General features: G+C 40.1%; 1 protein-coding gene across 1 annotated transcript in view; it reads right to left on the bottom strand.

Moving 5' to 3' along the window:
* Window positions 1–1,051: 1,051 nt before the first annotated feature.
* Window positions 1,052–15,325, bottom strand: part of CORIN (corin, serine peptidase) — a gene marked incomplete at its 5' end in the record, with an annotated part of 109,747 nt that continues 95,473 nt past the window's right edge. Inside the window, 6 exons of the mRNA XM_010019355.1 lie at window positions 1,052–1,234; window positions 1,810–1,943; window positions 3,121–3,392; window positions 6,100–6,274; window positions 8,076–8,125; window positions 11,112–11,234. Coding sequence (XP_010017657.1) covers window positions 1,052–1,234; window positions 1,810–1,943; window positions 3,121–3,392; window positions 6,100–6,274; window positions 8,076–8,125; window positions 11,112–11,234 — 937 coding nt within the window. The remainder of the gene's footprint in view (window positions 1,235–1,809; window positions 1,944–3,120; window positions 3,393–6,099; window positions 6,275–8,075; window positions 8,126–11,111; window positions 11,235–15,325) is intronic.

Below are 15,325 nucleotides of genomic sequence, written 5' to 3'. Positions count from 1 at the left end.
GCTCATGCTGCATCTTTTGCTGCATTTAAAGCTGCATTCCCCGTATTGAACCAGGTGTTCAAACTAGCTTACTGTGGGTGGGGAAACCACTGCAGGGGCATTGCCAACTCTATAGTAGTTTTTAAAGGGCTGGGGATGGTCAATGCATGCTTTATAGGCTGAACACATGATACAAAATGGAGGAAAATCCAGGCGTTTGGGTGTTGTACTGTCAAGACATGGGTGGTTCCTGGACATGTCAAGACATTGGAAGCTTCAGAAAATTAAGTGATAGAAACTGTCCAAAGAGTCTGAAGAGCTGAGTTGTGGTCTCGGGTGCCTCAAGTAGTAGTTACAGGTCTGTTGGCATACTGCTTCCTCCGTTGCCCTGCACAGATGTCCGAACTGGCTCTGGGAACAGCAGCTGTGCATCAGGATGGTGCAGGGTTATGCCTGTGTATGGTAGCTGCCCTGAGGGACAGAATGCCTTAGCTCAGGCACACCAGGAAAACACAGCTACGCACCTGTGGAGACTGGCACATGTACCTTGATGTGCCTGTGCCACATGGATGCACAAGCTTCTCAACCTCTTCCACACCCTCCAGCCTGTGGCATGGCCATGCCCGGTGTGGCCCTTGTGAATAAGTGTTCCATCTGAATGCACAGAGTTCATTCGTCATGACAAGCGAGTGAAAATGCATATGCTACTACCATAATAGTATTAAAATAGGTTATTTAAAAAGGTATTTTTCTAGTCTGTGCTACTGCTTAGTTTGGATAGCTGAAAGGCAGAAAGTGGCTGATTCTTTTCTCTTAAGCCTTTTGCTGTGTTTGGAATAGCACCACAGCACAGTTAAAAGAGAAGTCAAAAGGATTATTAATTCTACCCCAGAGTATATTCACCAGCAGAGAGTTTACCATTAACATACACTGTGTATCCCGTAGTTCCACAACAGGAATAGACAGAGCTTGAAACTCTGTTTCATGAGTTTCTAGACTGCAAGATCTTCAATGTTGAAGTGCTGATTCCTGTTTTTCTTTCGTCTGTCAGCACAATTCTTACCATCTGGAGTTAGTTTAGCAGAAAGGTGTGGATGTATATTTGTCTTTCAATCCACTCAATAAAATGTGACACATTACTGTAAACTCCAGGTCCCAAAACTTTGGAAAAGCAGACAGAGCCCCAAGATGTTAAACCAAACAAAGTCCAGCGCCCCGCAGGTTGCTCACACACAAGTGGTCCTCCGCTGTCACCCTGCAACATGAAAGAAAAATAAAGTCTACAGAGGCTACACGTGGCCAGCAGTCATGGTTAAAGCTGTCTCAGTTCCTACAGCGATTTGCCTTTAGTAAGTACCTCAGCTGAAAAAACTGGCTGCTCTGCTGGACAGAGTCTTGGGCAATATGGTCGGATGTGAGGCATCCCCGCCTATAGCAGGGGAGTTGGAATTAGATGATCTGGTCCTTTCCAACCCTAATTATTCTATGATTCTATGATTCTGTGTGTTACCAGCAGCACACAGAGATACCAGTATTTATTCCCTGTTCTATGTGTACAAAAAATTACCTGCAAAAGGTTCATTAAAATAAATAAATGAAATTTAAAAAAATAGTATAATAGTTAAGGAACACAGATAAACCTTCAAGAGTCTTCAAGCAGCATTTCATCATAAATCGAAGTTGACTACTACACCAATAATAATGAAAGTTGGGTTAAAATCTGTTAATAGGTGGCTGTCATTCCTGTAGTAGCTAACACATGCTGTACCTAGTAAACTTCACAGTTCTTTGATTTCTAAAAACAATTTTTTGGCTTCAAGTTTCTCCTACCATGCAAGAGTCCACAGTGCCAGACTCGTAGCCAGCACACAGCATCCTGCTGGTGATAGTTTTCATGTCAAAGTATGACTGGCATTGTTCTAAGGAAATGATGCGAACCTCTCCTTCTTGAAGCTTGAAAGGCACTGGAAAACAGAATTAAGCATTAAACTATACCCACACAAACACACAAATACTTAGTTATGGTGGATCTTTGAGATATTTGAGTTATGTTTGGGTAAATTTGACTTAAAGGTTATTGATACTATTTTAGGGTATTCAGGAGACAATAAAGGACTTCTTCCTGGTGTAAACAGTTGACAATGCTCAAATTCTAAGGAAAATTGTTCCACTTTGGGTATGCAGTACTAAATGCTGTGTAGCCATCTACTTTTAGATGGGTAGAACTGTGAGTAAACAGCCTATCCCGCACATGTGCAATTTAATTTTTGCCATGTCTGGCCTGGCCACTTGAGGTGAAATCCCACCTGAAGCAATTCTGAAAGGAAAATTTCCTTCTCCCATGTACAGAACAACAGCCTTCCCTTCTAGTTACTATAATGGTAACTAGAAGGTGAAGGTGGTGAAGGGAGAAACATAATGGCTAGAGCATTAATAGGGCTGCGGCCAGGATCATTTACACGTGATGCATGCAGAAACATTTTGTCTAAATGAGCAACCTGCTCTAGTGGAAGGTGTGCCTGCCCTTGGCAGGGGGGTTGGAACTGGGTGATCTTTAAGGTCCCTTCCAACCCAGACCATTCTGTGACTCCGTGATAACGCATCTGTTCTTATCATGGAAACCAGGAAATGCAGTGGCCACAGAACAAGAAAACAAACTGATGTTCTGTTTGGAGAGACAAAAGCAGCACTTGTGATTATGCCTGTCGATACAAGAAGGTGTTCATCCAGTCTGTATTCCAGTGTTTCCAGTGCCTTCCATTTTCACTGCACTGAGAATGGCCTCCCACCTCCTGAATATCTCATACCTTCTCACTACAGTTCTGAATACAACGTAAACCAGTAAAATAACCAATTCAGGTGACTTTCTTGATAGGAGTTTCTAGACCCTCAGTGTTTTTTAAAATCAATCCACTTGTCTAAGTAAGGATTAAAGAGCATAACTTCAGGCTACTGATGTGAAAAAGTTAGGCTCTAGTCGCAGCTAGATCCCTTCATGAGTAGTTACAGTTCCCTAGTATTTAATAAGGCCCAGTAATAGTATAAATGGATAAAGCTTCCTAATGGGATCACTTATTTGATTAACTCAGTAGAAGATTAACACGTTTTTCCAAGAGTCCCAGAAATATTCATCATTCTTACTTTTGTTGCCCATGTGTCCCCAGCCTGTGATGTAGCAGTAGGTATCTGGCTGAACCAGCTGGTCCTTGCTGGGCAAGCAGACAGGTCTTACATAGCTTGTCTCGTTGATGTCCTCATCTAGTTCCACAATGCTGATATCATAATCTACCACTGCTCTATTGTAGCGTGGATGGAGGATAATGGCCTTCACTAGTCGGGTCTGCATGAAGACTGATGGGTGATCAAGATTGCTAATCCCAAACACTACTTTCCAAACAGCTGCATTTTCTCTCCTTTGGGGAAAAAAAAAAACCAAAACCCAAACATGGGGAATTTCAAACAAATGAGCATTCTTTAAAATACCCAAGAATTTTTTCTACCTGACATTGTGCAGATGGCATTTTGTAAACAATTATACATAAAATGCTACAAGAAAAAACAAAATCTTAGGCATCATCACTTACAGCTAAAATCCAAGCAACAAAAGGCAATGCTTTCCATTTCCTTCCTGTCTGTTACCAAGCAAATTAAAGCTCATACCTTCAGAAGACATGTAACCACCAATTAGTTGGGTGTATTACATGGCAAAGGCTTTCAAAATCATCCCTTGGAGCCTGCCCAAGTCTTAGGTGCTCCCATGCTCACTGGTGGGCATGTACAAGTTTCTCTGGGGTGACAACATTGTTCAGCAGTGACCTGCTGACAGCTGTGAGTCTCGCTGGAATCCCAAAGGAGCCTCAAAGAAGCAACAATATTACAAAAATTTCTTTTAGGATAGCCATGGGAAAAGTCCCTTATTTATTGAGCATTCGGTCTGTGCCAAACATACTTCCTCTGCCTTAAATCGACGGCTGCTTTGACTCTTACAACTCTTAAGACTTTTTTCTAAACATACAAGGTCACCAAAAAATTATGTGTATGATACAAGTGGGAAGTCTGAACAAGTGTCTGTTTTGATACACAAGAAAAACGTAGACTTTATGAAAGGCTTTGGGGGGGTAATCTCTTGAGCGTAACTGGTCACAGGATAAGTCACAGGTTCCTAATTAGTCTGTGATTCTAAAACCCCCCCAAAAAGTCAGCATTTTTCACACCCGATGAAAGACAGTTCCAGGTAACTAAGCACCTTTGACAAGATCAAAGCTTCATCAAAGCAGTGTAAATCCAAGCATGCAAAATTTTAGCTTTTTCACAGTACTCAGCGGGATGTAATTTAGATAATTTGTAAGAGATTTGGCTGCTTAAGACTTGCCTGAAAATTTCAGACTGTAATGATCATTTCACCATCATGATCACTTTGTGAGTTTTTCCATAAAGTTCCAAGATTAAGAATATTCATATGCTACTGTGAATATAGTTTATGAACACTGTAAAAGAAGCACTGCTCAGAGCAATGAGCAGTCACAGCTAGAAGGTATTGTCCTACAGTCAAGTAAAAGACCTTAATGTCTTGGATGCTTCAGTGTAATGCATTTTAAGTCAATCTTGTCAAAACTCTGGGGACTGTACTAATAAACTAGCAAAGGACACGATGTTTAATGTAGCCCTTTCCATTTATGCCCTCTACAAGTACTTATGACTATTTGCATTAATACTTTCTGCTGTATTATAGTTACATGCTTCTCATACTTTGTATCCCAAACCTCACAAGAACTTCATAACATGCTTCAGAAAATGAAGCATTTTGTCTGAAGTAGTGGAGCACTTTAAATTCAGTTTTAACTGTTGGCTTACCTGGTTGGTTTGGTAAATATTTAAGTACTTTATATCCAGAAAGCTTTATGACATCAAGAATGATCTTGCTGTTGCAGTATCAAGCTATACAAATGCAGAACTTAAAGATTTCAGGCCACTGGGAACATAGCCTCAAATTTATTTGGAGAGGCAGAAGAGAAAAAAGTTCAAAGAACTCCTCAATGAATTATTAAACCACAACATCTTGGTACTTTAAGGCATTTGGAACACAAATGTGGAAGAGACCTTTAACATGCAACACTCCGAGCTCACATAGATAGTATGTGATTACCCCTAAATGAGGGGTATCAAATACCAAAGAACTCAGTGTTTCAGAAACAAAAAGACAGAATCAAAATTATTACTGAAAAGGGGATGACTAATGTTTTAAAGAAATATCAGTCAAGAGATACTCGCTTACCACAGAATTTCTACTGGCTTGAAGAGGAAGAAAGGTGTTTAATGTAGTCTAAAATAATTTCCAGTGGGCAAGTACCAGTTTAAAGCACTGATGACAACCACCTAGCAGAGAAGTACTTGCTAACTACAGCAGAAAGTACACATTTCAGTTATCTTTAGAAACCCAATTAAAAAACTTGCGTACAAGACAAAAGAAAGGAGGTAATAAACTTACCCCCAAAATCTGTAGCTGGTTAAAAAGAAAAGTTTGTTAGCACCAAAAAGGTGTCAATGACCACGAAAATTCCTAAGACATGTAATCTTCCTCTGCACTTCAGACTGTCCTTCCACCACAGGGCCTCAGATACCAGAAGGCACTGAGTAGTAGTTAATACTGACTTTTTGATGACAGCACCCCTAATAAAGGAGTGGAGTCTCTATAATTAGAAAAGGCAATGACTAAGTAAATACTTAGTTTCTATTCTTACTAATGGCCACAGCACTTTTCCAGCGTAATTTCTATGCTGGTGTCCAGAATTACTTTCTTAATCTATGGCAGTTGTATGAGATCTATAGGATTAACATTTTGTTCCTCATTTCTGCTGAAAGTCAGGGCATTTTCATTTAGCTTTCATTAGTAGAGATGCCAGCAATGAATAATAAAGCACATGAAAACTTAAGCTGATGCTGGTGTATAGCATTTACTTTCCTCTTTTAATCTCCTAAAACCAGGCCTCTGTGATTTGCCTGATTTGCCATTCTGCAAAGGTCACTATGTACCCCCAGTGTGTTTGGTAGAGGAGGAAGGACTTGGTAATTCACAGGTGCAGATTTATATGAACAGTAAAGCTCTCATAGCCCTCTCACCCTTCAAAGCAGTGTGCTACTGTCAAGACCCATCTTTTTGCAATCAAAACACAGCCACATATGTGTCCGCTTGGCTCACTCTGCAGGGAGCACTGCCATGGCCATCGGCCTGGGCGACTGGTCCTACCACCGAGGATCCTCTTGCTCATGCGAGCAGCTGGGCGACGGCCACAGTCTGGTGAGGAACAGATGCAGAAGGGAGTTACCACAAAGTTACCATTGTAACCACAAAGGCAGCATTTACAAGACCTTCTACAAGGGAAATGTGGAGAGAATTATATTGTCATGAAATTACACTGAATAACAGAGAACATTAAACCATGAACAACCACACAATAATATCATAGAATCACAGAGCGGTTTGGGTTGGACGAGACCTTCGAATTCATCCAGTTCCAACCCTGTTGCCATGAGCAGGGACACCTTCCACCAGACCAGGTTGCTCCAAGCCCCTGTGTCCAACCTGGCCTTGAACACTGCCAGGGATGGGGCAGCCACAGCTTCTCTGGACACTCTGTGCCAGGGCCTCAGCACCCTCACAGGGAAGAATTTCTTCCTAATGTCTAATTTAAATCTACCCTCTGACAGTTTAAAGCCATTCCCCCTTGTCCTATCACCACATGCCCTTGTGGAAAGTCCCTGTCTAGCTTTCTATCAAACACACTGAACCATTTTTATCCTTCCTTTATATCAAAGCATTTTCTCTCCTGATACTAATTTGACCAGCTCGGCCTGAAATACTAACCAAGCTAAGCTTGAGATCCTGACTTCCTTTCTGTCAGGGGTTACTAGGCGGCTCTTAGGAAGGTGTCCTGGGTTTATGTCCTTGTCATTCTGTCAGCTAGCAACATGTCTGGGCTATCCATGAGAACTGATTCTGGAAAATCTGCTCAGCAAGAAATAAGGCTTTTCTAAACCCAGGTGCCAGGTGAATGTTACACTGTTTACTCAGCTACATGGCAGCAGTCTTGCTTGGCCTATGGACATTACTAAGGGAGGAGATTTGAAAAATTGAAGACATTCCAGTATTCTGTTCATCCTACTCTATAAACCACTTCTACTGGAAATGATACCAGATTCCCATCTGCCAGACAGTTACTTTTCTGAAATAGCCCTCCACGTCCGTTTCACTTTCTATTCTGGATTTGTAAGATGGCAGACATTATTTATCCTTTTTATACTAGGTCTAATTTAGAGATCAAAAGAACACCACCCGTTTCTGCAATCAGCCTCCCAAGGGAGGATATGCTGCCACTGCACATATCCGCAGGAACTTAGTAGTGAAGACATAAATTGGAGCAATGGTTATTTGTAACCTGTAACTCTTACTGTGTTCACTTAACTTCAGAGGGCAATGGGTTTTAAATGTACTTAAAGCAACATATGTCAGAAGTAAACACCTTTGACAGGCTCATATAAGGGCTGGGGCTTTTTCTGATCAAAGCAGTACATGTTTTGATTAGTTTCCCAAATTGAGGTCATGCTTTGTGATTAATTTTCCCTGTGTCAAGCTAATTCATAATTTAAGTGTTCTTCAACAAAGCTGTCCTTGTCTGTAGGACAGGATTTCACTGAAGATGAAGAATCTCTGCATTTCTAAACCATTTAAACTTGCACAATCTGCTGTGTCTGGTTTTCTGCTTCAGATTCTTCTGTCCCCTTGAGCTTCACACTAAACAGATCACAGCTTCAGCTCCCAGGCAGTGCAGGAAGTTTTATCAGAGTTATTTTTGGAACCTGACTGCTGACAAAATTCATTCTGAGGGAGCAGGACTGCAGTACATAGCCTTGTAGTCAAAGAAGAAGAAAAGCTGATGAAACTGAATAGAGTAGGGTGGGGGGGAACCAATGCAAAGCTGGATGTCGCAGAAGTCTACTCAAATTTGAGAATGAATCCACACTAAACATTTGCATTTGTTAAAGTAATTCAGCACATCTTGGAAAACGTCTTTATATTATAAGCACTTGTCTCTTACCTGCTTTTGTGCAGAAGAGAGCCACTTTGCTTCTGCTTCGACACACCTGCCTAAATATTAAAACAAAAACACAGTGGAAATCTCAATGGATGTAATTTTTGGCAATTTGAACATCAGCACAGGTCTTGTACTCAATGTTGTGAACCAGCTGTGAAAAACTATACACAAACTGTAAAAAGAAACACAAAGAGCTTCTTACGCCAGATCATCTGTGGTTTCCAGCATCTTCTGGAGGTAATGCAAAGTATTAGTTCAGATTTACAATGCATTCTGTGAGTGGGTGCTACATGTTTTGCAGACTACCTTGCTCTCTGGGCACTGACCCAGCTCTGAGCTCAGCTGCGATGTACAGTCTGTCGAGTCTTAACTTACGGCACCTGAAAGCACAAGGGATTGCCCTTCTCCTCTTCCTTACAGCCGAAGGATATAATTCTCTGAAATACCTTTGATAACAGATGATCTTTCATGCCCTAAACATTCAGGCAGTTTGAGAAAAGATCAGGAATTTTGCAAAAGTAAGTATTACAACAGCAAAAACGGTCATTGCTGTTAAGACTTCTTTCAGAGGAGAGAGAGGACAGAGGAAAGAAGGGATTCTTCATCAAAGGAAGGGAGATCCTTGTAAAACAGTGAGCGTTATTGCTCAAACAGTTGACTGCCTTTTAGTTTCCACCACTTCCATTCCTATCGTATACGTGTTTTTCTGAGGCAGATGCAGAGCTACTTAGACTGGATACTCTCATTAGCTGTTCCCCAGGTAATTCATTGAAGGCTCTAATCTCAGTAGGTAGGCAGTATCTTTAAAATTGCAACCACCTATAAAGGGCTGCATTTGATTTTAAGTCATAGGTACTAATGTGGGCACAAGAAGAGTGCCAAAAGCTCACCAGATGAGCCTGAATCTGTGATTTGACCAGACCTCTGCCCCTTACATTGCACATGCCCCAGTCATATGCTGTGCAAATCAGTCTACTTTCTGTTCCTGAAAACGCAGATCATAAAATTCTGTTTCTAGAGCTTGACAACCAATTCCAGGGAAGAAAAATCTGCGCACAATTTCAAGGAGCATTTGCACCCCATAAAAAATATGCAGGCTATAATATATATTCATGTTTCATACTCATTTTTTTGACTTATCAAATAGCCAGCTCTAAAAGAGAAAACTTCAATCTCATATGTATGCATAGCCTTCACTATGCCATTCCCCCTTACCAAAACATTATGAAACCAGTGGTGCATTTGTTAGTTCTTGCTGAAGTTCCCAGCAGCCTGACAGCTCCTATAAACATACAACATACTCTGCAGCACAGATATTTTACATGCTGGAGTTGATCCAGACAAATATACCTGAACTGCAGCTCCTGGGTTTGTCTTGGCTTCATGCTGGGAAGAGACTAAACACATATTGTCCCCTGTGCAACCTGCTTTATACTAGAAAGCAAGCCAGGGACATGAGAAGTGAGGCAGGCCCACAGCTCCTCAAGTGGGATGATGAGGAGATCAGTATGGGGTGCACCTGACAGGCAGCGTATGCATAGCCCGTGAGAGACATCTAGGCAGGATGCCTGATGCAGGCAAACCAAAAACAGCCTCACTTTTCATGCAAGGCCTTAGCTTTGATTCGTAGAACTCGGTAAGCTTCTCACTTAGTGATACCCGTTTCAAGGACACTGGAACATGCTACATTCCTACATACTACTTTAATCTCTCTTAATAGCTTTATCAATAATCCTCATTACTGATGTTTTTTATTCCTTTAACTTGTACTTCGGGTGAAACTAGATCTTCTGCTACTAGATACTGTAACTCAGAGGCTCCAAATCCATCCCGTCACACGTGCTTCCTAGCAGACCACCCTCAAGCACGGCAAGGTACCTTGAAATTTCTGCTTTGTACTTTGGTGACTGAATGGACTATGACGGTGGACCTGCCTTTGCATTTGTCAAGGTGTTTTTTCTTGTATTACCCTAGAGAAAAGCATTTAGATACCATTAGGCTAGTGGAAAGAGACAGTGAGAAAGGAAAGGAGTTAAAAAGAAGATTTTCAAGTATCAGGCACCATCCTGTAATGGCTGCCTTCTAGATAAAGAAATAAAAAAGAATTTAAATGAATGGGGAAAATACTAACGTAAAACAGAATAAGTACAAAGCTGAGATGTAGGGAAGCAAAAGCAGGCACTTGCAGACACAATCTTTTTAGTATTTTGCCATTACAGAAAAGTTTCACTACAGAAAATAATGGAGCCAAGCAAACCGAAAGTAGGTGTATTCCTCACATTTGTGTCTTCACACATGTTGTACCTCTGCATTTAGCCAAGACAGTCTTTTCTCATGAAACAGAAGTATTGTCTATGGAAGAAGGATGTTCTGAAATCTCCTAGGCATTTGAAAGAGAATAGGGAAATGATGAATCTGCTTTCTGAAGAATGCAGTTGCAGATGGGGATTAGGTGACCCTCCCCATTTTATCTGGGATGTTAAGTTCATTGGCTCTTCAGTCTCAATCGTGAGATCCTGGCTTCTCATTACCAACTACCAACTACCTGTTTAGTCAAGTTAATTAAAAGGAATATACCACTGAAGTCAGAGGGGTTGCTAAGGAAACCTACTGTAAGTAGATATAACTTCTCCTGAAAAAGCTGTGGTCATTCCCAGTGTGTGAATCCAGACTACATGGGTAAGATATTGCTGCAGGCTTTGCTTACTGGAAGAAATTCCAGTATTTACTGTAATTTCTTGGTCAGCAGGGATTTAATGAAACTCTCTAGTCCAGGTTCTTCAAGGGCATCACCTTTATGTCACTCAAATGTTGTTAGTCTAGCAGAATAGGCCCTTTAGGATTCACAAAGTAGACTCAGAAGAGTCTACAGTTGTAGTAGATACTAAAATTGTTATAGAGAGTAATCTTAACAACTCACATAATTATGTGCGGGGATTTATACACAGATACCTTGGGGGAAAAAGAAGAGCTTGTCATCCTCCACTGATAACTGATTACCCACAGCAGTGAAATCAATCTCATTTACCTATTACTTACCCATTCACTAGAAGAGCATGTAAAGTGGATGCATTTTTATTCTTCCAGTCTGAGTGCAGATTCAGCCATTTTTGATGCTGCATTTCCTCCTTCTCTATTACAATTTCTGTTTTGGACAGTCCCCTGAAACAAATGAAAGACAGTCATAAACCTTCCAGTAGGTTTCTGTGTTACAGTGATGAAGGTGGAGAGACCCTAATGCCCCCTGTTTACTCTAAAGATATACAGCTGAATGTTATGTCAAAGCCACATGTGGCAGAGTCATAATTAGGGGAATGAAATCACCCCAAGAAGCCAGGCCAGCCAACATATTACTGTCACTTAAGCTGTATGTTTTTACGAGAACCAGAATTGGAATCAGAAACAGCAAGAGCCTTTACTGTAATGCATACGCTGACACAATGTTTCTACAGCTTCTTGCCTCCAGAAAAGAAAAAATACATCTTTATATGTATATTCATACTTTCTTACATTCCTATCTTTGCAAATCCATTAAAATTCAATAGTATAGAGCAGTCTGGGTCTTGTTAATAATACTTGACAGTATCTCTAAATCCAAGCTGTCTGCTTCGCGAAACAGAACAAATCACGGGTAACAATGTCAAACCTACCCATCTGCAGCAAATTAACCGGAATATGAAAGTAAGTTAGAATGCTTCACCAGGAAATGTTTTCATATATCCACTTTTTCAGTTTAGTTATTGCCTGATAGACTCAAGCCACTGAAGAAATTGCTGTTTTAGTAAATCTCAATTGCTAAATGGAAGAAAAAAAAGGTATTTTTTAAATGGCTTTATGAGTCATGCAACTTTCCAGGTTAGAACCATCCACGATTAGCCATCAATCCATGTCAATGATAAGGACTTTCAAAGACTGCTCTTCTGAACACTCGTCAAAGGCCAGATTCTAAATCCTAGTTCATCAAAGAGAGAATGAGAAAGGTTCAGAAAAACTGAGATGTGTCCTAACACTTGCCTCTGAACCCAATCTCTCACGGCAGTACCTAGGAATGCAGCCAGGTTATTAGCTTGGTTTTAAGTCCAATTTTCAGTCTTAACTGTATTTCTTTTTAAATATTTACAAAAGTGCAGCAACCTTCACTCACTTGACTGCATAAATTAACAAAGATCAAAGAATTCTGGTTTATGCTAAAGTTGTCAGTGCAACCACACGGAAATGTTTTCAACAGGGCTGGAAGAATTGACTAGGCTCTGAGGTCACAGCCCAGGATCCTGCCTATAACATGACTTATTTTTCAGAACCTTCTCTGGGCATATTAAACACAAATTATTTCATGATCTACTACCAAGAACGTGCAGGCAGATAATAACAAGCATTCTTAAAGACTGCATTTTTACCTCATTCAGAGAAAGCTGCAAAAAGAGCAGCACTTTCTTCCTCAGTGCCTGCTTACAGCAAACACATAAAACTTTACTTTCTTCATTTCCATCATTTGCTTATTTCCCACTCTCTCCCCATCAAATATACACAAACCTTTTTTTCTTAAGATGCCATATGATCATCTGGGAACAATTATGTTCACCATTTCATAACTGCATACAGTGATATTTCATGCAGCTGTAAACTGTGCCTTATCTACAAAACGTGTAACTCAAAAATGTGCAAAAAATTGCAAATGTTATGCCATCTGATGGGTCCAAATTCTGTATTATCCCAAATACCTGATTATGTTGCTGAAACCTGCAGTTCCAAATTACAGTGTGTGACGCTATAATCATCATTAAGCAGACATGTATTTCTAAACCAGGGCAACAACCTACAAGACACCTAACTTTGTATGAGATTTTATAATTATTAATACAAGCTATTGTACTTAGTAAAATTATGGCTATGCCTTTTTTCCTTGGTGGTCACAGCTTGATGTGATACACTTAAAACCCATAGCTAATTTATGTTTTAGAATGCCTTCTGTAAACATTTATACAGCATTCCCCCCTTGATGATTTTTATTCATGGTTTTCTTTCAAATAGGCAAGGGCCACCACTTCTAATTAGCAATAGGCAGAATAAAAGAGACCGAAGAGTCTCATTCCTAGCTGAAGAAAGCTGGAGACAATAGCTAACATCTGTAGAGAGACCAGAGCATCCTGGGAGTTGACAGAGAATGAGAGCACACAAGCTAAATATGTTAGAGGAGAAGGACTTGGGATGGTATGAGCTTCTGAGTCTGAGACCTACAGCATCCAGGAAGGAGCTGCTGTGTCAGGTGCATATATTACACCAGGGACTGTAAAGCACTCAGAAAAAAGGAGGGAGGTAGAGTAACAGGGACTCATTTTAGCTAGACCTTGTGCTCCAGAAATGCAGCAGGTTCTACTTGGCCCCTCCTGGAGCTGTAGCACACAATTTCTTTTGTGGACACACTCTAAAGAAAAGGGAAGAAGGATCTTTCAATGGGCAGAGCCACATCAACTCATGGTGTATAATTTCTTTGTAAGAATATTTTGCTTTACTGAGTTTCTTACAGACTCCAATGACAAGGCTATAGCTGCTAACTGAGGTATCAATCTGCATCTTTGAGTTCAAAATTAGCTCACTTGCCATTTATTTTTCTTTTTTAGTGGCCTGACAAGGTTGACCTAAATTAAGTCATTCTGCATAAGTCACGTGTGTGGCCATATGTAGTATCTTTCATGATTTCAGGCAAGCAAAATAAAGAATCTTTTTTATGAAACACTTTCAGAAAGCTCTGCAGCTACTTGAAGATAAGTTAAAAGGTGGTGGAATCAAGCTTCTCTCAGTAGTGCTGCATGGTAAAACAAAGGGAAATGGTTTAGAGTTGCAACTCTGGAGATTCTTAGCAGATGAAAAATAAATACTTTTTCATTAGGAAGTAGTCCTGGACAGAGAGACCGTGGAATCTCAATCCACCAAGGTTTTCAAGACTTGGTTAAACACAGCAGTGGTTGAGCCTATCTCGTTTTGCAAACAGTCCCACTGCTTCAAGTGAGAGATGGACTAGATGTTCTTCAGATGTCTGTTACAATGGTGACTTTATGATTCTGTTTCACAGTACAAATACACTGTAGTGACCAGTACCTATGCTGAAGAGCTTAATGTTTAAAAAAGCTGACAGTTACTTGAAGAGGTTTTTTGTACATAAGAGCATCTTTTAACACTACGGTCACTGAAATATCTATATCACTTAAGTAAGTTTGTTAGTTATATCTGCAAACATAAGACACTCATGCCACTGTAACAATAATGCATGCCTTATGAGTGATCATCTTTAGATGAGGTCTTTCACCACACTTTCAAGATAAATTACAAATCCTACCTGAACTCACATGACTTTGTAACATCTCATGGTGCTATCTGGATGGAACCATTTGAATACTGAAATATTATTTTAAAACCAATGGGATTACAAGTATCTATTATTGAATAGACCATATAAATTTTACTCTCATATGTGTCGTATTAAATATGTGCAGTAAATCTTTATATCCAGAAGAACTATGATAGAGCTCCTGAGTTCAAACCACTCAAACATAATTCTCAACGAATGCACTTTAGGGTGCCTGCCATCTCAGTCTATGGACTTCTCCAAGATAATATCAAAAGTGCCATAGTCTGGTATGTTTACAATAGACACGCAACCAACAGCAATGTTTTATCATTACACACACACATTTGATGTGACAGAAATACCAACTTTAGTGGTAAAAGACAAGTTTGTCTTTCACCTAAATTTTCATTAAGTCCTCTGCACTGTTCTCAAGAATGAAATGGGACTAGGACCTATGAAAAAAATCCTTCCACAAGGCTTTCTTTCACTCAGCAGTTAACCAAACCAGTTCACTATCAGAAAATTCAGATGAAAGAACTCTTAGGAGGCCATCTGATCCATTCCCCTAATCCAAAATGAGATCAACTATATCTAAATTCTCCCTGACAAGTAATTGTCTGCCCTATTTGTAAAAATCTCTAATGATGGAGAGAATTCTCAGCATTTCCAGGCAATATATTCCAGAATTTAGAGTTAGCAATTTTTTTCCTGGTGTTTGTTCTATATCTTCCTACCTGTTATTTAAGCTCATTATTTCTCTCTTATTTCCTTTGGAAATGGAGAACAGTTTATTCCTTACATCTTTGCAGCAATCTTTTACATATTTGAAGGCTCCTATACTTCCTGCCCCTGACTAACCACCCAGAGTTTTCAACTTTTCTTCATGGACCATGCTTTCTAGGTC

Source organism: Nestor notabilis, unplaced genomic scaffold (assembly GCF_000696875.1).
Source record: "Nestor notabilis isolate BGI_N333 unplaced genomic scaffold, ASM69687v1 scaffold1248, whole genome shotgun sequence".
Classification (NCBI taxonomy): Eukaryota; Metazoa; Chordata; class Aves; order Psittaciformes; family Psittacidae; genus Nestor; species Nestor notabilis.
The sequence above is the reverse complement of the archived record's forward strand: the minus strand, read 5'-3'. Positions and strand labels throughout refer to the sequence as shown.